This window comes from Phocoena phocoena, chromosome 4 (genome assembly GCF_963924675.1).
Source record: "Phocoena phocoena chromosome 4, mPhoPho1.1, whole genome shotgun sequence".
In the NCBI taxonomy this organism is placed as follows: domain Eukaryota; kingdom Metazoa; phylum Chordata; class Mammalia; order Artiodactyla; family Phocoenidae; genus Phocoena; species Phocoena phocoena.
In genome coordinates this window covers 85,945,437-85,970,859 of record NC_089222.1, presented here as the reverse complement: position 1 = coordinate 85,970,859, position 25,423 = coordinate 85,945,437, and the positions used below count along the sequence as shown (strand labels likewise).

Here is a 25,423-nt window from a genome sequence, read left to right as displayed (position 1 = left end):
GGAGGGATAACATCAGTTGAGGAATACGGAGACAGAGCATGAGGGGATAGAGGGACACAGGGAAGAGATAAAAGCCTGTTCCAGGAAAGGCCCAAAGTATTTGGTACTGAGTACCAAGGCTCAGGAAGGGTGGGTAGAGGATGTTGAAACAAACCCTGCTTCTTCCCAATTTGTCTAGGGCTGGCTGTAAATTGAGAGAAGAAGGGAGAGAGGAGGAATGAAAGATCTGGAGCCAACTTTCAGAAATGAATATGCTAAAGAATTTAAAAATACAGTTCAAATTCCCATACCACCATGTCCAAGGGTCTAATTTAGCGTGTGTACCAGAATTTTGTTGTATTGCCTGAGTGACTGAATCCTTAGTTAGAGTTTGGGAATATTTGTTAATGTTGCAATTGTATTACAATATTGTATTGAAATTTTATAACACCATTACCATAACTACTTTTAAAAGAAAAGAGATGGACAAAAATTCCTATTAGGGAAAGCAAGGTACATTTTTTAGAAGAAATACATGGATGACCTTGGAGTGGAATGAGACTCTGAGCACAGGCTCAGTAAGAAAATATGGTGGCTGGACTTCCCTGATGGCGCAGTGGTTAAGAATCTGCCTGCTAATGCAGGGGACACGGGTTCAAGCCCCGGTCTGGGAAGATCCCACATGCCGCAGAGCAACTAAGCCTGTGCGCCACAACTACTGAGCCTGCGCTCTAGAGCCCGCGAGCCACAACTACTGAAGCCCATGTGCCTAGAGCCCATGCTCTGCAACAAGAGAAGCCACTGTAATGAGGAGCCTGCACACCGCAATGACGAGTAGCCCCCGCTCACCGCCAACTAGAGAGAGCCCGCGCGCAGCAACGAAGACTCAACGCGGCCAAAAATAAATAAATAAATAAACTTATAAAAAAGAAAATATGGTGGCTAAATCGTGAATGAGAAGAAGCGAGGGATCTGTTGTTGCTCCAGAGAGAAAGTGGGAAGAACAAAAAGGAAAGAAGGCAAAGAAAGAAGCCCAAAAGGCTGGGCCCTGCATAGCCAGTAAGAGGAAAGCTCAAGTGGCAAAAACAAATGTGGACTCAAGAGCTGGAGGCTAAGGACACAGTTGACATCTGAGAAACAGACACAGCAAATGATTTCCATGTCCAGGTGGATGGGCCAAAGGACCACCTATGTCTTGTCAATCTGGTAAGAGTTTAGTTGCTACAATGAGTAACCCATTTACAATAAATGCGCTCTATCCCTTGATCCCACTATTTAGAAAAAAGTGCTTGAGAATGTTATGGAGTTAAATTGCAGGAGAGGAAGCAACTGAGCTCTTCATTCATCCACTAACTCACCTATTATTTCAACAATTATGTATTTGGTGTCCACGGAGGAACTGGGAGAGACTCCGATGAGCACGGTAAAGAGGGTCCTGGCTCTTCTGACACCCCCGATCCCACTGACATTTCTTGGTTTCTGCTTGTATTGATAGTAGCTACCTTTGAGCTTTTTTCTCCAACTCTATTATTCCAACCTTCTTTGAACAAAATCACCTAACAATTTCCTAAAACAATCTCTAGAACAAAGAACAACATGCAGAGAGCCTGGGATCTGTAGGAAAGCAGCATAAAGGACAGTTTGTATCTAAGAGCTCCTTTCTTATGTGTTTCTAGCATGACTTGTTATTTGTTCATTATTGCTCTTGTTTTACATCTACCATCATCTGAAGTCAACTGCAAAATAACTGAAAAACATGACTGTCTTAGGGAGCCATCACCTACATGCTATTTACCTAGGAGCAGCATGTTATAGGAAAAAGCATCTGACTCAGCATCGAAAGGGCCAGGCTCTAGTCCTGGACTGGCTACTCGTAACTTTATGACTTGAGACAGTTGTTTATCCTTTTTGTGCCTTACTTTTATCATCTGTAAAATGAGGGGCTGGATTAGATGCTCCTTGAGGTGCTTTCCTACTCTAAGAACTTTTTGCTCTAAAGTTTTATAGTAAAAAAAATTATTATAAGTTAAATATTTTCTAACTCTGACAGTTAAAAAAATGTAGCACCCATTCTGAACATTTAAAAATAGACACTTGAAAATAATTCACAGATATGAGACAAGAAGTTCTAAGAGGATCTTTAAAAAAAATTGGCACATAATGCTATTATGAAATCCCCATTTAGTGCTTTTATATTTAAATAGTTTAATTGGAATGGAATCTGAAGTTCTTCAGATTTTTCTTCTTCAAGTTTCTTCTGGCATGTGAATTTCACAGACCACTTTTACCTTTAACATCTTAGTTGCCACTCCCTCTATGCCCTCACTCATGATGCTTCCCCTTACCAACACCTCCAATTTCTCTTCTTTATCCAACAAATCCAGCTTTGAGTAAGTTATCATCCCAATTCCCTGGATCAATCACTAGGTCCTGAAAATTTAGATATAAATTGTGAAAGAGCTTTTTTTTTTTTCCCACTGAAGATTTCCCCCAGCATAGTGTAGGAAAGGAAAACTGCCTAGGTCACCCTCCTGCTTAAAAACCTTCAGGAATTCACCTTTATTTACCTAAGAACGCCTAAACTCCCTGCCCTAGCATTTAAGGTCTTCCACAAGTTGATGAACTTGACAACCACATGCTTGATGATTTCCAGCCACACGTAATGCCATTATCTCATCTCCCTCTTTCTACCTAGGACTATCCTACTTACTGTTCAGAGCCCAGCAAGACCCATCTTCCTGATAAAGTCTTTCCGGACACTCTGTAGGAGCCTCCCCAGTTACTTCCCTCTACTAAGTTCTCAGCAGCAGAAGGAGATGCATTACAAAGTTTATAATGTTAATCCATACCTGTACTGTTTCTAGATCTCGTTTTCCCCACAAAACTGAGCTCTCTGAGGACAAGGGGCCATGTGTCAGGCTCCTAAGTATTCTCCCCAGGGCCTGATGCTGTCACAGGAATGCACAACTCCAGGGGGCGCCATTCCCTTCTACATGACGATACTTTCACATACCATTCATCCAATTTTTCACCCAGAAGGAATAACAGAGTTGCTCGTAGAAAAGTGATTAAACGTAAGACCGTGAACTGCTCCCTCCAGCTCCCCCAACCAATAAACAAATGGCTCCTTCTACATCTATGATTTCGGTTCAAGAATGCAAAGTTGACCTTGGAAATGAAAAGAAGAAAATGTATTTGATTTTAGGATGATGGAACAAAGAAAGTTTTATTTGAAGGCAAATTCTGTGTCATTCACAAGCCTAAGAGGGAGCTGATATAAAGGTGTCCAAAACCTCTAAAGAAGGTGTGGGGGAAGGGAGAAATCACCCTTGCCAGGTCTGCCTTCCCAGATGAATGTTCCCTGTCTGCCTAATTAACATTCCATGTGCAGACAGTGATTTCTCTCAATGAGAATTACTACCGCATAAGCCAAATTCTGTCTTCTAAATTGTAAGATGGTCCAGGGTGCAATGATACTACATCAAAGGATAAGGGAAAAAGCATAATACTTGCTTCCTTTAAAATAGGAAAGCATGTACATTGGTATATTTTAATCAAAAATTTTTTTTCGCTTATAATTTTCCGTTACAATTTTCTAGTTTGGGATGTAACAGAGGAAAACAGTGATTATCATATATTATAAGTAGATGAGATGATTGCAGTGAACAGCATTTTTAGAGCTTATTTCTGGATTCTTCAGGAGGAAAGATGTCCTACATAAACATACTAGAAGGATTTTCATGGCATAAGTAATAGTACCTGTTTTCTTCCCTAAGGTCATTTTCCATGGCTTGAGTCTCCCGCCCCAACTTCTGGGATCTTGTGTAGTCTCTCCAGGCCCGCAGGACCCTCAGTTGCAACTTCCAGTCAGACAGGGTCCCAGCTTTCCCCAGCTTAATCCTATGATCAAGAATCAGCTTGTGCCAGGCAGAGAAATACCGTTTTTGACACTGCAATGGAAACATTGGAAAATCAGTACTAGGGTTTCTAATATCTACTAGTGAGAACCCTGTCCTCAGATATCCGCCTCACACTTTTTCTAACAAATCTAGGAACTGTTGTCTTGATGGAAGGGGAACAGACAATTGCTTTATGCTCAAATGACAGGAAATATTCAAGCCATGCAATGAAGGCACTATCAGCCTCATGGCAAACTAAAACATTTAATTCTCGTTGTAAGGCACCAGTCCTATTCAGAGCTGGAGTAACCGTCACAACTAAGATCTAAGTTAAGGGGCTTGTTAGAGAGACTTGAAAGGCCTGCTTCCAACAGATCTCCCCTGCCAGGCTGTCTTAGAGTTTAAAATACCATTAACCATTATCACCACTGATGTCCTGCACAAATGAACATGGGAGATCCCACAGGATGGAATGGGGTTTCTGGTCCCTGGGAACAAGATGGCTAAAAACAGCTTCAGCTGGGCTACCACTGACCACGTCAGGGCTTTGGTGAACACTCCTACAGAAGCTAGATATGCGGGCTGCTTGCGTTCTTCCACTATATGTATCTGACAACAAATCAGACAAGGTCTACTGACCGTAAGCATGTCTCCAGAGAAGTACCTACGGTCCTAGGCTAAGAAAATCTCTGCGATCTAGGCCTTGCCTACATCTTCTATCTTCACAGCAAACTTTATGCTCCTACTATATCAAATTACTTTCAGCTCTTGGTCTTATACCAACCACACTGTTCTGTGCTTTTCTATCTATGGTCATAGTAATTTCTCTGTCCTTTTCTGCCCTCTCTCTGCCTATTTCAAGAGTCACCTCTCTCAGGAAGCCCTCCTAATACCAATCACTCTCCCCACATGTAAGTGCCCTTCCACTGTGTTCCCAGAGCAACCTATGCTTTCTTTAGTCAAAATGGTCATCACACTGTGTTATATTCACCTGTTTACCAGTTTCCACAAGACTGTGAGCCTCCAGAAGGAGGGACTGGCAGATCCGAGAGTACCACATGTGAGGAACACTGAAACAGAAAGTAACCTCACAGGAAGTGACTCTGGGAGGTATAGGAGATGCCTGCTGACCAGCTTTGAGAAGTTGGTAGCCATATCAGGGTCAGCCCTATTTATTGCTTCTTTCTCTTTAAAAATACTTGTCTTTCACTATTTCAACATTTAGTAAGCTGTGTTTGAATTTGGGAATTCTGAAAAAAGTTGTTTAAGATATAATCTCTATTTTTGAAAGGTTATAGGGAGAGAGAATATATAAATTAAAAGACCAATAACATGAGAGAGCACAGGCTAGACTTCTTAGAAATAGCCCATTTGGCCTGAAATATTTTCTACAAAAGAAACCAATTATATTCCCATTTAGACAAACTACAAAATCTTCTTTATTATAATTTTCCATTAGGAGAAACCATGGCAGTCTTTAAAAAGCCCCGTTCCCTTTCCATTATGTCAAACGAGGGCACGTTTCCTAGACCTTCACCTTAGATTCTGTGGAAGGAAAGGAGGGAAGGAGGGAGAGAGCAAGAGAACAGGGAGGAAGGGAGGAATGAATGAAGGGAAATTTGCTGAATATAAGATATGCTTTAAGTCATAACAAGGAAAAGACACACAGCTTCCTGGTTGAGAGGGTGTGCTTTTTGCATTATTATTTGCTTATCTATCCCACAAAATACAGCATGGGGGAAAAAAAAACCGGTGTTAACTTGTGCACCATAGTCAAAAGAAAATCTATCTATTTACCAAATTCATTTAAGAGATTCTTCTTAAAAGACTTGATGAAATAGTCTATGTATGGGTAGTTATCTCTAATTTTAACTCCTGGAATATTTCTAATGATTAAATAGTACAAACATAATCCACCTTGACAATAATAGCACTATTAATAGTGTCCTTCTTGGATTTCCACATTTTTTTTCTCTAGTCCAAAGCATTTCACATGTACTATTTTATTGACTCATAGACCATCATTACAAAATAGAGAGGCTGCAGATATTATGATTTACCTTACCAAGCCAAACTTCAAATAGAGAACGAATAATGACTATATTCACAAAGCAAAGAGTTAGTGGTATACCTAAGGCTAAATCCAAAACATTCAGGCATCCTGAGGACCCTAATCTACTAGGCAAAAAGTCTCTTTTAAAGAGGAAGAACAAATTACTTGCTTGTTTTCTGAAAGAGAAAGAACTTGATATACAACTTACTACAGTAGAAAAGCACCGCTGGAAAATATCTGAATTTAAGAGGGGGAAAATTTGAGTCTGTAAATGCCATAGTCAATATATTTCTTTAAAAATACTTAAGTTTAGACTGTAAGAGCAAAATGATCGGTTTTGAAGGTCTATAATTCAGTTTCACTACACAGAAGTTAATAGCAGCAAAGTGACATACTCATACAGTAACTGCTTTCTTGAAATCAACTTGCCATTGGTTTTTTTTTCCTGCCTACTCAAAAGAGCAATCCCATTTAAATTAAATTAAAAAAATAAAAGTATGAATCAAGAATAGCCACTTAGTTATTCTTGATTCACAGCAAACATTATTTAGGCAAACAGGAGTCCCATAAATGTGCTTGGAGGAAAATACTCGGGAAAGGAAAACATTCTTGGTCCTGTCTTCTCTGGGAGAAGATGCTAGCACTCCACTCCTACTTAGAAGGGACAAGAAGTGGCATAGTTCACAGTCACCATCTATTCACATTTCCTATTACCCTCCCCCAAGTGGCGTCCCTGCAGCGCTCAGGCCTGCTTTTCCTCTTCAGTTCTACACTCGAACTACAGCAGTGCTCTATCCCTTTGCTCTTTGAAACAAGAACTATTATTTAAAACCGCAACTGGTCAGAAGAGGAACACCTTCTGCTTAAGCCAGATAACTTAATGTTTGAACTAGATGGACAACTAGTCTGACCTTCCTCCGTTTCTTACCTAGTTCATTTATTTCTGCACCATGTTTTTATTTCTGATAGATTCTCAAATACAGTCATGCGTTATTTTAGTAACTTCTACCATCTCTTTATTATAGTTGTGGTGATAATTACGGCTTGTTACAGGTAAGTAAAATACTGAAAATCACTGTAGGAAGAACTGCTCCTAAGTACATATCTACAATAATTTTTAAAATAAAATACTAAAAAGTGAAATTTAGAAAGTTTTTAAGTGAAATGCTTTTCTCCTTTCAAAATCAAAATCTTCCACGAGACATCATTTGGTCATTAAGGATTCCACTCAAGAGAAGAAATGACAGCTCACCCTGCTAAATTTATTACCTGCACTGGAGTTACCCTTGTTTTGTTGGCAAGAAAAGCTCTTCCCTGAAGTGTAATCACACTGCTGTCACTGGGAATGACTGACGTTAGGTGGAACAGCAATTTGCTATCTAATCTTCATTGTAATTCTAACCCTGTCACTAGAGATGCTTATTCTGATTAATGAAGTGGGTAACTCATCAAAATTCCTCAGCTATTTCCCTTTTGTCAGAAAGCTCAGTGATAATTGCATCAAAATTCTCAGTCATGGAAAAATAAACAATGAATTGTAAAGAGGACAAAAATGTCAACAAGTTTACAGTTTATTTTTGCCGAATGGAACTAACTGGTGCAACTGGTGGTCAAGGGGCACCGGACAAGGACCAAAGGTTGGAGATAAAGGGCCCAGCTGACTCCTGGCTGCTCCCAGACCTAAACGAACAGAGAGATGCTCTAATACTACCCAAGAAAGCCGTCCTCCACTCCCTTTTTCCTTTTTGAGGACCACTACAGCAAGGCAGAAGACCCCACAGATGCTAAGAAGTATTTGATGGGTGGGGAGGAGGATCTTGTTCATGACGAAATGAATGCCCCTGGGAAGAAGCAGCACTGAAAAGCAGTCCCCTATATCCCATCATATCCCTGATTTTCATAATTTTGCCCCAAAGAAAAGAGAGGAAATCACTGTGTTCCCTACCGCCAACCATATACACTCCCATAACTATTATAGATAAATACATTAGGGAAAATACATTCAGTTTTCAGCACACTGTGCTAAGACCTGGACTTGCTGTTGGGTTCCATGGAAAAGCCTAAACTCTGACAACCACTGCAATGTGAAATGGTAACACTGGCTACAGATAAAAAGCTACTTTTGTTATATACTGGAAGCTGTGATGCTCATTTTACTTCTGTATTTTTTTCCCCTTCATTTTTTAAACTTAAAAAAACCCTCACTCTATTACAGAAATTTCATAAACATACCCAAAAGGAGAACAGAAGAATAAACCCCTCACTCAGCTTCAAAAATTACCAGCATTATGCTGATTTTGTTTCATTTCTCTTCCACTCACTTTTCTTTCCTGGAGTATTTAAAAATAAATTCCAGACATCAGACATTGTATCATTTCACCCATAAATGCATTGATATATATTACTAACAAAAGGACATTTTGTAAATTCTTCTTAATTCTGCTAAGAAGTTTCAATCAATAATATTGCTGTATTTATCTAATTCTGTTTCACTGCAGAAGTAGCAGAATTTCAGAAAGCAACTGCTTAGTCTCATCATATTAAATTCTTAACCAATAAAATGCTCTGGGATCTTTTAAAGAAGAATGACCACAATACAGCCTATAACCTGACTAGGAAAGGGCTCCTTTCCCAACAAAGCCTGAACCAATTTTCATGACCTTATGTCTTTAGGGAAGGCAGGACTACTGCTCATCAGCTTCTCTTTCATCTTCCTTTCCCTTCTAGACCTTCTTCCTCCCTCTACAATTTCCACTCTGCCCATCCTTCCCACTCCAAGCATGCCCCACTATGCCAAAAGTACAGCTGACCTCAGAATATATTAGACAAATGCTGGATTCACCTCTAGGGGTCTCTGACAGTAAGGCGATGATGTGATGTCATTTGTTCCTCACCCATATGGTTCTTAAGATCCGTATAAATATTCAACTGAAATTTCTAGTGTTTAGGGGAAAAGATACTCTACTCTGCATAATTTTAGAGAATGGGCTTCATTTATGCCAAAGGCTCTTTTCTTAACTTTTTAAAAGCAGAATTTAATCAGTACTTTTTCCAGAAGACAAAAAAAAAGAAAATCAGATACTTTTGAATTAGAACCTCTGGGATCAAAACGGTGTTTTGAAAAGCAAAACACTCTTGCAATGTTTTGGTAAACTGGCTCTCGCTGTCCCTTCTGTGAGAATGGAAAACCCGGGTTACTCACAGAGTAAGGAAGAGTACAATAACAAACTAAACAACCTCTTTACCAACAGCAACAAAATTTTATTTGGAAATTTTCCACAGAGTGGCTGTATGAAGTTATATATAATAATGCATCAAAGCCCTCCTGAAATGCACAGCACACAATGTCCTTAGCAATATGTTTAGAGGGGAGAGTTACATGAATCCCAATATTCTTCGTGTGTGTGCTCAACACTTCTCTTACTCTGCAGTTTTATTTGCAAAGAGGTTTTTCCTTCATTTTCTTCCCCAAACGTAAGACAACACTGCTGAGACGATAGCAGCAACTGCTATGTTTCAGCTCAGGAATGGTTGTGTTTCAGTGCTATGTAGGCAGTCCTGCTAAAACTAAGATTTTTGGGAAGGAATCAGGCTGTATAAATGAGGTTCTTAACTACAGTTTTCAACACCTTGAAAGAAAGAAAAAAAAAAAATGCAGGCTTCTCTTCTATGGATTCCCACATTCCCTCAGTTTAGTTCAGGGCAGCCTCCTGGAAGGCACTATGCCACAAGCATAACATCAACAATGCCTCCTTTGGGTCATTATTATCTTATCCTCTAACAGAGATAGTAAACAAGCAACTCAAAACCTTCCCCCCCTAGAATTAAGATTTAGTTAGTGTCAACGCATCTTTCTTTGCTTTCAACTTTTACAAGCAGGAAAGAACATAGATTTTTTTATCTGAAGAAAACAAAATGTATTTCAGAATAGGGTGAGAATTAAGAAGGCCACTTTCCAAACAGTATAAGAATTTCATACTTAATCCCTTGTTGTTTCTGCTAATTAGCACTGACATGTGGATTGCTGAATCTCCCCAAGAGATTTCACTGCAAGATCAAAGAGAAAGTAGGATAGGATGGAAGTAGAAAGTTTCTATATAAAAATAAGTGTTTTTGACAAAATAAAGAGACCTGGCAATGAAATGAGTGGGAAAGAGGCATGAACAGTGCTGCACCTGAACTTGTGTTTTGGTAAGAGAGCCTGCTCTGTTTCTCTCAGAAAGTCTCCTATTAAATAATGTGGCCCACGCATAGCACAGGGAGATCAGCTTGGTGCTTTGTGACCACCTAGAGGGGTGGGAGGGAGGGAGACACAGGAGGGAAGAGATATGGGGACATATGTATAACTGATTCACTTTGTTATAAAGCAGAAACTAACACACTATTGTAAAGCAATTATACTCCAATAAAGATGTTTAAAAATAAATAAATAAATAAATTTCTGACCCACACACCCAAAAAAATAATATGGCCCAAATGTGATGTTAAGAAGGTGTTTGGCAGAACAAACCTAGAGTCAAAGCACAAAGAATACAGGACCTAAAAGGGCCTGAACTAGAGCAACCCTTAGAAACAGATTCTTTGAAGTCTTCCTGCGAATTATATAGTTTGCCGTTGGGTTTGTGCCAGTGAACCATTCTGAGGGTGCTGACAGTTTCCTGCTATCTAACCGCTCACTGCAAGCGAGGTAGGCATTTTCCCGCTTTTTATTCTGTGGTCATATTTAAGGCTGCTGAGTATCCAAGTTTCATCACCCAAGGGCAGCTTCAGCTCCTTCAGAGCCAGGCTAGGAATGTGGACTGGGACCAAGATAATGAGCCCAGAGGGCCTGCTACTCTGGCGGTGTTTACCAGAGGACATCCTGTCTCCAGCCAAGTCTACATAAAAGCCTGAGGAGTGTGGAAAGCGGATTTCCCCCTGTGTCTCAGTTATACCCACATACACTGGGGAAATCTAAATTAGAGGTTCACTAACAATAATACACATGAATAACATAATCACATGGAAGGGGAAGGGGAAGAAAAGAACCAACCTAAGTAACTCTGGAAAACAATTTTGGCTGAGTAAGGCTGAAAACAAAAATAACTGTACAAATATTACACTGTAGCTAGTAAATTTGTTTCCACAGCAGTATATGTTACCAATTCTGAAACTACTTTTATAGTATACTAGGACTAAACAAATAAGTAAATATAATTTAGATAATAAGCTCCAGGTATAAACAAGCAAGGGGGAAAGGCTACACTAAAACCTATGGTGTTAGATTAGGGTTGAAGTTATCGTTATGAACTCACAATTATTTTAATATATATACAGATAGATAGAGAAATAAGTGACAATTAAGGAAAGGGGAGGAAAGCATGACCCCCGTGTTGCTGCACTGGAATTGGATGTATCAGTATGATTTAATGGATTTTAATGTGTACACATATAGATAGACACAGAAACAAATATAATGTGTGTGTATGTGTACTTAGTATATGTACAACTATTTCCCAGCTCTGTCTGCTGAGAGGGCCCAGAAAACATGATACCCCAGTAGCAGTGAGCACAGCTAGTACCCAGATCTTGCTTTCCAAATATTATCCTCCAACAAATGGAACCAGGGTTCCATGTATTGATAGAAGTGGTTGATTCCAGAGCTAGGGCAGGGAAAATATAAGATGAGCCTGGAACATCTTGTGGTGCCAGAGAAATAAAGGATTTTTTCAAAAAAGGATTTTGAAAGGGCAAAAGAGTCAACCTGAAAATTTTCCCAGTGGCCAAGGTTAGAAAAATTTGAGAAACAAAGTAAAAATAATACTAGAATATAATCCTTAGGATAAAGTAAATATCCACAAGTCCATACTGATACAAATAAACAACTGAATAAATGAAATAAATAAATGGGGGAGAAGGGACAGTTTTTCCTTCTAGAAGAATTTAAATGAATACATGGAGACAAGAAGGGAAATACAAAATCATCATTAGACAAATACCACATTAGTTATTGTTACAGGCAAGACCCATCAATGAATGCTAAAATTAATAGGTGAAAGTTTACGGATAAACAGAATATTTGCATAGTTTCACAATATTTCCTCTAAGACATTTATGAATTACAAAGGGAAAAATAGTAACTTTACAGTGGAGAAACCCAGCAGACACAATCTTAAGTGATCAAAGTTAACATCAACAGTAATAAGACTTATTAACATTATGTGGAATTCCCTGGCAGTCCAGTGGTTAGGACTCCACACTCTCAATGCCGAGAGCCTGGGTTCAACCACTGGTCAGGGAACTAAGAGACCACAAGCCGCATGGCATGGCCACCAAAAAACAAAAACCAAAAACAGAGATTGGCTCAAGATGGTGGAATAGAAGGACGTGCTCTCACTCCCTCTTGCGAGAGCACTGGAATCACAACTAACTGCTGAACAATCATCAACAGGAAGAACTAGAACTCACCAAAAAAGATACCCCACATCCAAAGACAAAGAAGAAGCCACAGTGAGATGGTAAGAGGGGCACAATCACAATAAAATCAAATCCCATAACTTCTGGGTGGGTGACTCACAAACTGGAGAACACTTATACCACAGAAATCCACCCACTGGAGTGAAGGTTCTGAGCCCTACGTCAGGCTTCCCAACCTGGGGGTCTGGCAGCGGGAGGAGGAATTCCAAGAGAATCAGACTTTGAAGGCTAGCAGGATTTCATTGCAGGACTTCGACAGGACTGGGGGAAACAGAGACTCCACTATTGGAGGGCACACACAAAGTAGTGTGCACATCCAGAACCAGGGGAAAAAGCAGTGATCCCACTGGAGACTGAACCAGACCTACCTGCTGGTGTTGGAGGGTCTCCTGCAGAGGTCAGGGGTGGCTGTGGCTCACTGTGAGGAACAGGACACTGGCAATAGAGGTTCTGGGAAGTACTCCTTGGCGTGACTCTCCCAGAGTCCGCCATTAGCCCCACCAAAGAGCCGGGTAGGCTCTGATGTTGGGTCGCCTCAGGCCAAACAACCAACGGGGAGGGAACCCAGCCCCACCCATCAGCACACAAGTGGATTAAAGTTTTACTAAGCTCTGCCCACCAGAGCAACACCCAGCTCTACCCACCACAAGTCCCTCCCATCAGGAAGCTTGCACAAGCCTCTTAGATAGCCCATCCACCAGAGGGCAGACAGCAGAAGCAAGAAGAACTACAATCCTGCAGGCTGTGGAAAGAAAACCACATTCACAGAAAGACAGACAAGATGAAAAGGCAAAGGGCTATGTACAAGATGAAGGAACAAGATAAACGCCAGAAAAACAACTAAAGTGGAGATAGGCAACCTTCCAGAAAAAGAATTCAGAATAATGATAGTGAAGATGATCCAGGACCTCGGAAAAAGAATGGAAGCAAAGATCGAGAAGATGCAAGAAATGTTTAACAAAGACCTAGAAGAATTAAGGAACAAACAAACAGAGATGAACAATATAGTAACTGAAATGAAAAATACACGAGAAGGAATCAATAGCAGAATAACTGAGGCAGAAGAAAGGATAAGTGACCTGGAAGACAGAATGGTGGAATTTGCTGCTGCAGAACAGAAGAAAGAAAAAAGAATGAAAAGAAATGAAGACAGTCTAAGGGATCTCTGGGACAACATTAAATGCAATAACATTCTCATTATAGGGGTCCCAGAAGGAGAAGAGAGACAGAAAGGACCCGAGAAAATATTTGAAGAGATTATAGTCAAAAACTTCCCTGACATGGGAAAGGAAAAAGCCACCCAAGTCCAGGAAGCGCAGAGAGTCCCAGGCAGGATAAACCCAAGGAGGAACATGCCGAGACACATAGTAATCAAACTGACAAAAATTAAAGACTAAGAAAAATTATTGAAAGCAACAAGGGAAAAATGACAAATAACATACAAGGGAACATGAATAAAGTTAACAGCTGATTTCTGAGCAGAAGCTCTACAAGCCAGAAGGGAATGGCATGATACACTTAAAGTAATGAAAGGGAAGAACCTACAACCAACATTACTCTACCCAGCAACGATCTCATTCAGATTTGATAATTTTTTTTTTAACAGCAACCAAAAGCTAAGAGAATTCAGCACCACCAAACCAGCTCTACAACAAATGCTAAAGGAACTTCTCTAAGTGGGAAGCACAAGAGAAGAAAAGAACCTACAAAAACAAACCCAAAACTGTTAAGAGAATGTTCATAGGAACATACATATTGATCATTACTTTAAAAATGAATGGATTAAATACTCCAACCAAAAGACACAGGCTTGCTGAATGGATACAAAAACAAGACCCATATATATCCTGTCTACAGGAGACCCATTTCAGACCTAGGGACACATACAGACTAAAAGTGAGGGGATGGAAAAAGATATTCCATGTAAATGGAAATCAAAAGAAAGCTGGAGTAGCAATACTCATATCAGATAAAATAGACTTTAAAATAAAGAATGTTACAAGAGACAAGGAAGGACACTACATAATGATCAAGGGATCAATCCAAGAAGAAGATATAACAATTATAAATATATATGCACCCAACACAGGAGCACCTCAATCCATAAGGCAACTGCTAACAGCTGTAAAAGAGGAAATCGACAGTAACACAATAATAGTGGGGGACTTTAACATCTCATCTACATCAATGGACAGATCATCCAAAATGAAAATAAATAAGGAAACAGAAGCTTTAAATGACACAATAGACCAGAGAGATTTAATTGATATTTATAGGACATTTCATCCAAAAACGGCAGATTACCCTTTCTTCTCAAGTGCGCATGGAACATTCTCCAGGATAGATCACATCTTGGGTCACAAATCAAGCCTCAGTAAATTTAAGAAAATTGAAATCATACCAAGCATCTTTTCAGACAACAACACTATGAGATTAGAAATCAATTACAGGGAAAAAACCATAAAAAACACAAACACATGGAGGCTAAACAATGTTACTAAATAACTAAGAGATCACTGAAGAAATCAAAGAGGAAATAAAAAAAAACCTAGAGACATATTACAATGAAAACATGACAATCCAAAGCCTATGGGATGCAGCAAAAGCAGTTCTAAGAGGGAAGTTTATAGCAATACAAGTTTACCTCAAGAAACAAGAAACATCTCAAATAAACACTCTAACCTTACACCTAAAGGAACTAGAGAAAGAAGAACAAACAAAACCCAAAGTTAGTAGAAGGAAAGAAATCATAAAGATCAGAGCAGAAATAAATGAAATAGAAACAAAGAAAACAATAGCAAAGATCAATAAAACTAAAAGCTGCTTCTTTGAGAAGATAAACAGAATTGAGAAACCATTAGCCAGACTCATCAAGAAAAAGAGGGAGAGGAATCAAATCAATAAAATTAGAAATGAAAAAGAAGTTACAACAGACAGTGCAGAAATACAAAGCATCCTAAGGGACTACTACAAGCAACTCTATGCCAATAAAATGGACAACCTGGAAGAAATGGACAAATTCTTAGAAAGGTATAACCCTCCAAGACTGAACCAGGAAGAAATAGAAAATATGAACAGACCAATCACAAGTAATGAAGTTGAAACTGTGATTAAAAATCCTCCAACAAACGAAAGCCCAGGACCAGATGGTTTCACAGGTGAATTCTATCAAACATTTAGAGAAGAGCTAACACCCATCCTTCTCAAACTCTTCCAAAAAATTGCAGAGGAAGGAACACTCCCTAACTCATTCTACGAGGCCACCATCACCCTGATACCAAAACCAGACAAAGATACTACAAAAAAAGAAAATTACAGACCAATATCACTGATGAATATAGATGTAAAAATCCTCAACAAAATACTAGCAAACAGAATCCAACAACACATTAAAAGGATCATAAGCCATGATCAAATGGGATTTATCCTAGGGATGCAAGGATTCTTCAATATACACAAATCAATCAATGTGATACACCACAGTAACAAACTGAAGAATAAAAACCATATGATCATCTCAATAGATGCAGAAAAGGCTTTTGACAAAATTCAACACCCATTTATGATAGAAACTCCAGAAAGTGGGCACAGAGGGGACCTACGTCAACATAATAAAGGCCATATAAGACAAACCTACAGCAAACATCATTCTCAATGGTGAAAAACTGAAAGCATTTCTTCTAAGATCAGGAACAAGACAAGGATGTCCACTCTCACCACTATTATTCAACATAGTTTTGGAAGTCCTAGCCACGTCAATCAGAGAAGGAAAAGAAATAAAAGGAATACAAATTGGAAAAGAAGATGTAAAACTGTCACTGTTTGCAGGTGACATGATACTATACATAGAGAATCCCAAAGATTCTACCAGAAAACTACTAGAGCTAATCAATGAATTTGGTAAAGTTGCAGGATACACAATTAATGCACAGAAATCTCTTGCATTCCTATACACTAATGATGAAAAATCTGAAAGAGAAATTAAGGAAACACTCCCATTTAGCATTGCAACAAAAAGAATAAAATACCTAGGAATAAACCTACCTAGGGAGACAAAAGATCTGTATGCAGAAAACTATAAGACACTGATGAAAGAAACTAAAGATGATACCAACAGATGGAGAGATATACCATGTTCTTGGATTGGAAGAATCAATATTGTGAAGATGACTATACTACCCAAAGCAATCTACAGATTCAATGCAATCCCTATAAAATTACCAATGGCATTTTCTACAGAACTAGAACAAAAAGTCTTAAAATTTGTATGGAGACACAAAAGACCCCGAATAGCCAAGCAGTCTTCAGGGAAAAAAACGGAGCTGGAGGAATCAGACTCCCTGACTTCAGACTATACTACAAAGCTACAGTAATCAAGACAATATGGTACTTGCACAAAAACAGAAATATAGATCAATGCAACAGGATAGAAAGCCCAGAGATAAACCCACACATCTATAGTCAACTAATCTATGACAAAGGAGGCAAGGATATACAATGGAGAAAAGACAGTCTCTTCAATAAGTGGTGCTGGGAAAACTGGACAGCTACATGTAAAAGAATGAAATTAGAACACTCCCTAACACCATACACAAAAATAAACTCAAAGTGGATTAGAGACCTAAATTTAAGGCCAGACACTATAAAACTCTTGGAGGAAAACATAGGAAGAACATTCTTTGACATAAATCACAGCAAGATTCTTTTTGATCCACCTCCTAGAGTAATGGAAATAAAAACAAAAATAAACAAATGGGACCTAATGAAACTTAAAAGCTTTTGCAAAGCAAAGGAAACCATAAACAAGACGAAAAGACAACCCTCAGGGGCTTCCTTGGTGGCGCAGTGGTTGGGAGTCTGCCTGCCAATGCAGGGGACACGGGTTCGAGCCCTGGTCCGGGAAGATCCCATATGCCACGGAGCAACAAAAGCCCGTGAGCCACAACTACTGAGCCCACGTGCCGCAATTACTGAAGCCTGTGCACCTAGAGTCCGTGCTCTGCAACAAGAGGGGCCACTGCGGTGAGAAGCCCATGCACCGCAACAAAGAGTAGCCCCTGCTCTCTGCAACTAGAGAAAAGCCCACAAGCAGCAAGGAAGAACCAACACAGCCAATAAATAAATAAATTTAAAAAGAAAAAAGGACAACCCTCAGAATGGGAGAAAATATTTGCAAACGAATCAACGGACAAAGGATTAATCTCCAAAATATATAAACGGTTCATGCAGCTCAATATTAAAGAAAGAAACTACCCAATCCAAAAATGGGCAGAAGACCTAAATAGGCATTTCTCCAAAGAAGACATACAGAATGCCAGGAAGCACATAAAAAGCTTCTCAACATCAGTAATTATTAGAGAAATTCAAATCAAAACTACAGTGAGATATCACCTCACACCAGTTAGAATGGGCATCATCAGAAAATCTACAAACAACAAATGCTGGAGAGGGTGTGGAGAAAAGGGAACCCTCTTGCACTGTTGGTGGGAATGTAAATTGATGCAGCCACTATGGAGAAAAGTATGGAGGTTCCTTAAAAAACTAAAAACAGAATTACCATATGACCCAGCAATCCCACTACTGGGCATATACCCAGAGAAAACCATAATTCAAAAGGACACATGCACCCCAATGTTCATTGCAGCACTATTTACAATAGCCAGATCATGGAAGCAACCTAAATGCCCATCGACAGACGAATGGATAAAGAAGATGTGGTACATATATACAATGGAATATTACTCAGCCATAAAAATGAACGAAATTGGGTCATTTGTAGAGACGTGGATGGATCTAGAGACTGTTGTACAGAGTGAAGTAAGCCAAAAAGAGAAAAACAAATATCATATATTAACACATATATGTGGAACCTAGAAAAATGGTACAGGTGAACCAGTTTGCAGGGCAGAAATTGAGACACAGATGTAGAGAACAAACGTATGGACACCAAGGGGGAAAACGGCGGGGGGTTGGGGGGTGGTGGTGTGATGAATTGGGAGATTGGGATTGACATATATACACTCATATGTATAAAATGGATAACTAATAAGAACCTGCTGTATAAAAAAATAAATAAAATAAAATTCAAAAATTAAAAAACAAAGAAGAAAAAACAACAAAAGAAACCATTAAGTATACCTGACATTATAGTGTCGGGGCACAGCATCACTTCTTGTAGTATTCTTACCAGTAATGCATAATCTCAATCTAAACAGAAGAGAACATCGGAAAACCCCAAATTGAGAGACATTCTACAAAATACCTGACCAGTACTCTTCAAAACTGTCAAGGTCATAAAAGAAAAGCGAAGATTGAGGAACTATTACAAACTGAAGGAGACTAAGGAGACACGACAAGCAAATGCAGCATGAAATTACAGATCAAGTCCTGAAACAGAAAAAAGACCTTAGAGGAAAAATAGGTGACATTCTAATAAGTCTTGTTAATTGTACTTAATGGTATTTTACCAATGTTAATTTCCTAGTTTTGATAATTAAACTATGGTTATGTAAGATGTTAACATTGAGGAGAGCTGGGTGAAGGGTATTCAGGAACTCCATGTACTATTTTTTGCCATTTTTCTGTATGTCTAAAATTATTTCAAAATAAAGATTCAAAAATATAGGTTCAAATCAAGCAGAATCTGTGGCAAAGTAGAGATAATTTATTCATATTGGCTCATTTTTAAATACACCAGCTGATCCTTTTAAAGCTGAGTAATCTGTTTTGGTAGGCCACTAATTTTGTAAAACTCTTTTTGTGTGTCTGAAATTCATACCTAACACTTCTTTCTAAAACATATATAGTCAGCCCTCTGTATTTGCAAGCTCTACATCTGTGGATTCAACCAACCATGGATAGAAAACATTCGGAAAAAAAAAATTTCCATGAAGTTCCAAAAAGCAAAACTTGATTTGCCGGGCTGGCAACTATTTACATAGCATTTACATTGTATTTACATCTATTTACATAGCATTTATGCTGTATTAGGTGTTGACCTGGAACAAACAGACTGCTAGGGTTTACTCCAGCAAAGATGGATTTATTTGGAATCAGCAAAGAACTGCAATTTGGGATCTCCATCCTTGGTAATCCATGTGGAAGTTCTTTCAGGGCAAGGGGAGGAGAACTCTTACAGAGGGAAAAGTAAGTTGGGAGGGCTGTAGTAGGCAGAGTCCGTGGCTTTTCATTGGCTGAGTTCGTGCCAGGAAATAAGAGTTTTTCTTTTTCCTTTTGGGCTCTGCTATTGTCACAGGGCATAAGAGCTCCCCCTTCTGGTCTTCTGACTCTACTTAATTCAGGTTTCTATTTTTTAATTTTTTACATAGGTGTTATAAGTAATCTAGAGATGATTTAAAGTATACAGGAGTATGTGAATAGGTTATATGCAAATGCTATGCTATTTTATATAAGGGATTTGAGCATCCACAGATTTTGGTATTTGCAGGGGATCCTGGAACCAATCCCCCTTGGATACCAAGGGACGACTGTATTACTTCTTCTTGCACAGTGGACTTCAATAAAAGTAAAAACTTAATCTTATAGGGAACACACATCTTATCCATCTCTCATTGGTTGGGGAACAAACATATCATGGCCCTTTTTCCTTATGTCTTCTCAAGATGGCCCCCTCTGTACTCATTTCCTTTCCTGTTTTCTTTCATAAATCTGAACTGTTACTGTAGGAGGACACATTAACTCCACCCGTCTCATGGAGGGGACGCAGCATCCAAAAGCCTTTGCCCATCTTTCCCAAAATGTTAGTCCCAACTCTTAATAGTTCCTCCTATCACACTTGCCTCTGCCTATTCCTAAAGCCAAAACTCTGACTAAACTCGTTGTTTTATATTTGAGTAATTATGACTTTTTGCCTATCAGTCCAAAATGCTACCATCAAACGTGTCTAGTTTTAAAGAATTGCTTTGACTACTTTACTTTTTCCCTCATATCTTAGTTATCCATATCATATTCACAGGCCTGTTTTTAATTTCTAGGTCCCTTTAAGTCTATCCTACATTTATCAAACTCCCTCAATCTCTTCCTGACATTCTTTTCTCTTGTTAAATCCATTCATTTATACATTCATTCCATTAACTTTCACTGAATTTCATCAACGCCCAAGGCCTTGGAGTGGATGTTGTAGGAGATATAAAATATACATATTTATCTTTTCTCATCTGACCACCTCATTTACAAATCTTCCAAGTAATTCCTTTCACCTGAAATGTTTATAAACCCCAAATTTATAGTGTTATCAATCCCACTTCACTGAAAAAAATTTCTGCCTAAGTAGCCTGGGGAGGATGCTCATTAGTCAATAAAAAATTGGCCAGTTAATTTTACAAAAAGTGAAACTAAAGAAAGGGATAGAAGAGTAAAATAAAATGCAGACCATTAAAAGTAGAAGCACAAACATGTCATTGTTTAGGATCTGAGCTACCAAAAGGCAAGTAACTTTCTGAATAATTCTTCTGAATAATCCAGAACACAACGGTCCATAAGACTGTCAAAGTGGAAGCTATGCTTTCAAACTGCCAGAGATCTACATTAGCACTTGCGTGCAATTCTAAAATGGGTAATTTAGGAAGACATCCCAAATTCATACCCCAATTTCCCAGGATCACATGGAGTATATAAGAATAGCCCTGAATAGAGGATTGAAGCACTCCCCTGTGTACTAAGCCAGCTGGGTAGCACAGAACAAATGGTGTGGGCAACTTTGGTATTTGTAACGAGGCTCAACTGGGCTTAGTGTTACACTGTCCATCTCTGACAGAGCCCTTTGTCATTTATGCTACAGAATGCTGAAGAAAGAGACATTACAATTCCTACCTGGTGATTTTCCTTGAAAGTTTGGATTAATAACTCTTTCAGTTTCTTCTTTCTTTCTTTTGCCATTTTTTCTTCATCCAGAAGAGTATGAACACTTTGAAACATGCCTTTCTCTGGATTTTTTGGAGAATTTTCTTCTTGCTTTTTCTTCTCTCTATTAATAACAATTAAAAAACACAAGTATGAATAATAGACTTAACAGTGAGTAATTAGAACATACCATAGTGGAATGAACACTGAATTTTCCATCAGAAGATAGAGATTTTTAGATCTGGCCCTAAAACTACAAAGTAGGGCGATTTTTTTTGAGATTTAGTTTATTCCTTTATAAAATACAGTTAAATGAAATAAAATTATAATGTACTCTGAAAAGGAGAAAGCCTTATATATATTTTAGTAAGGTTTTGTTTTTTTTTTTGGCAGTACACGGGCCTCTCACTGTTGTGGCCTCTCCCATTGCGGAGCACAGGCTCCGGACGCACAGGCCCAGCGGCCATGGCTCACGGACCCAGCTGCTCCGCGGCATGTGGGATCCTCCTGGACCGGGGCACAAACCCGTGTCCCCTGCATCGGCAGGCGGACTCTCAACCACTGCGCCACCAGGGAAGCCTCTAGTAAAGTTTTTTGAGTGATATTATTGAGTTTAAAATTGAGTTTAAAATTGAGTGATAAAAATTTGAGAGATAACAACTATCAGGTATTCTCTAATACAGACATAAGTTCTCTCTCTTCTTACAAGGGGAGACAAAACAGGACCCTCAGGTGAGAAAGGAATGACATTTTTCCCACAAGGTTTTTACAAGGTTTCTCGGAAGAAAAATAATAAAAGAATCAGGTGTTACTGAATAAGGAGAAAATGGAATTTATATTAATTCTAAAATAGCTGGAAAGAGAAAAAATAGAACTTAGTAACAATAAGGAAAAGGACTTCAGGCAAGTTAACAAGAATCTCTTCGTAACTTTGTTGCTCATATTTCTGCTTATCTCTTTCTCACTCACCTACCTTTTCTTTCTCATCCAGTCATCCCTCTCACACTCAGCAATCCAAGCCAGCTCATAGCCACTGCCTTCTTATTGGAGTGTATTAAACTACACAGGTGTGTGTAAGTGTATAAGGTATATATTTTATCAATGATGTAGTAAAGATAGCATCTAGTCAGGAATCTAGATTCATGGGTTCTGGCTACAAATCAGCTGTGAAAACTCAGGCAAGTCACCAGTCTTTCTGAATTTCACTTTGTAGTTGTGGAAACTCAAATTGAGAGAGGGATGACAGAATAATCTATAGACATTCATTCATTAATTATCATATATCATACAGGGGGCACACAATCTTATTACTGGTGATATGGACCATCATTTGGTTAAGGTAGTTTCTCCAGTGTAAAGTTGCTATTTTTCCCTTTGTAATCAATAAATCTCTTAGAGAAGATACTTTGAAACTATGCAATGAAGCAGATTTAGGACACCTTACAAATAAATTTTAAAAGCCCTACCAACAATAAAATTTTATTGACTCTTTCCAAACTTACTAATGCCATAACAATGTTATATTAGATAGTTACAGACAGATCATAGTGGGCATTTAAAGAAATACAGTTCTAATACCATGGATGTAGTCTTTAAAAAAAATCAAAATACGTATCTGTTATGAAAGCAATGTTTGCTCATTGTGCAAAATTGGAGGTGTATAAAAGCCATCCATATTTCTACCCAGAAGAAAACCCTGATAACATGTCGATACTGTTTCATTGTACAACTAGTATTTATTAATTTCTCCAATATTTATTAGTGTCTGTTATTATAAATAATATTATTTTCATTATATTTGTGTACAAATCTTTGGATTTCTGATCACTTTCTACACTTGATCTTAGCAAAAAGGCCGAGAAGCGATTCTGATCACTTTCTTAGGGTAGTTTTCCTAGGACTGGAATTCCCCAGTCAAGTGATAACATTTTTATGGCTCTTATTGTTTATTGCCAAATTGCTTTCTGGAACATTTAAACCAGTCTGTCCACCTAGAAGTACTGCATATTACCTGTCTCACTGTATCTGTGGATAAGCTTTTTTTTTTTTGCCCACTTTTATTTATTATTATTTTTTAAACATCTTTATTGGAGTATAATTGAATCAGCTATACATATACATAATTGAATCAGCTATACATATACATATATCCCCATGTGGATAAGCTTTTAACTTTTAAAAGAAATGACTGGTTAGTGAATGTCTGTTGAGTGCCCAGTGTGAGCAGAACTTCCTGCTACCATCAAATATTACTTGTTTTCACAATTTATTTTAGGTCAGCCTAGATTCTTCAGGGCTTGAGAACAATCTGAAGAGCAAGGCTGACCTTAGCAAGAACTCACTAAAAATCTGGAGATTGCTTTCTGAAAGGAAAGGCCTCTGGAGGAGGCTTCAAGCCTGGCACTTGGAAGAATGAGATGCACGTCCACTGCCGAGCTGTTTTAAACTGGGTAGGATGAGAACAGTCAAGAACACGGGGGAAAAGCTGTGTAGGCTGATGGGGGTGGAAGCGGGTGGCAGGCTAATAGGTCTTTCTGGCCCCTCAGTTTGAGTATTCAAGCATTTCAGGCACATTGTCCTAAGGCTTTTGCAGTTTATGCACCAGTGCTGTTTCTCAGAATAAATACATTAGTTATTTCATTTATGAAGCTCATTTTCTGCATGAGGATACACAATAGTACTACATCCTGTGAGGACTATTTTGATTTCCCTCTTATGTCAGATATTCTTTTTCTTTATCAGTGGCAGTAAGGCAATGGTGACTCTCTGTATGATTATCAGAAGATAAGACACTGAGGCAAATCACAATAGAATGAGGCATAATTAGCAAACGTGCATAAGGAAACGTGTTCAACCTTACAAATGTTCAGGTACACAAAGAGATGCACACTAACCAATAAAATACCTATTAAAAGTGCAAAAATATTGAAAATGATGATCTCCCCCAACGCTGAGTGGGGCTCACTGTCAGCAATTGTGTAAATATGCACAACTCGTCTGGAAAGGAATTTGGCAATGTTTCAAAAGTCATAAAAAACCTACAATTTACCTCAGTAATTATACTCCTATGAACATAATTCAAAAGAATGAAAAAGCTCTATGCTTAAGGATGCTCACTGCACTATTGGTGAAAAATCTGAAATTAGCTGAAATTCTTAGCAGTATAGGGAGTGGAGGTCATTACATAAATTATGGTATAGGAACTCAATGGAGTAATATACAGACCTTAGGACTCCAGGCGATGTGGTTATTAAAACAAGCAGAATAACAAATTAAATGTACTTTATGGTTGCAGTTAAGTTCATAAAGGGACCAAGACCAGGAGGAAACATGGAAAAATGAAAATAGCTAACTTGTTAAGATGGTGGACTAGTGGGTGATTTCTCTTTTGTGTTTTATTATTGCATTGTCTGTGCATTTTAAGGACCTTTAAAGTACTTCCAAAATGACTGCTTAAACAAAAACACTTCACGCTGCTCATCATGGCTGGCTTACATTTTCCACGCTTCCTCCACAGTGCGTCTCCTCTCAATTATCTCCCTCCGCAGCTTTACCATCTCCCTTTGAATCTCCTCCTCCTCTTTCTTGGCCTCTAGAGCCTTCCTTTTTTTCTCTTCTTGCACCAGATACTGAGCCTCTAAGAAGGCTGATTTTTTCAGGGTCTTTTCAATTCTCTGGCGCTCCAGTTCTTTCTCACGTCTTAAGCGATTTTCTTTTACCTTAAAGAGAATACAACAAGGGTGAAATGCAGCCTTTCAAGTAGAAAGGGATATGCAAAGCCTTAGAACACATTTTGAAGTTCAGAATACAACTACTTTGAAACATTTTGGCCCAGAACCCCAGTGTTTACCAGAAAAATAGGGGAAATTCATTTGTTTACTGGGTAATGGCCTATACAAAATTTTAAATGAAGTCAGGCGAGATGACTCCAAACAATTTGGGAATGATCGGCACTACAGAAGAGCTGAAAATCCAATGGGTTGGATGCCAAATTCTGGATTCTTATTTAGTAATGATTTTCAATCCATAAGATTTTCCAAGGTGTACAGTACTGTTATTTATTTAAGCTCTGTCTGTATGTTAATTATAATTTAAGAAAGAATAAGGATATTTTGGAGAGGCTACTTTGTGAAGGCTAGAATAGTGATTTACTGCCTTAAAGGAGCATCAGGAC

The 25,423-nt window shown here is 38.6% G+C and overlaps 1 protein-coding gene across 1 annotated transcript in view; it reads right to left on the bottom strand.

Moving 5' to 3' along the window:
• Window positions 1–25,423, bottom strand: part of CCDC191 (coiled-coil domain containing 191) — a 102,914-nt gene that overhangs the window by 54,629 nt on the left and 22,862 nt on the right. The window contains exons 6-8 of the mRNA XM_065875860.1: window positions 24,745–24,968; window positions 21,220–21,373; window positions 3,739–3,929 (exon numbers count right to left, since the gene is read on the bottom strand). Of these exons, the coding sequence (XP_065731932.1) occupies window positions 3,739–3,929; window positions 21,220–21,373; window positions 24,745–24,968 (569 nt within the window). The remainder of the gene's footprint in view (window positions 1–3,738; window positions 3,930–21,219; window positions 21,374–24,744; window positions 24,969–25,423) is intronic.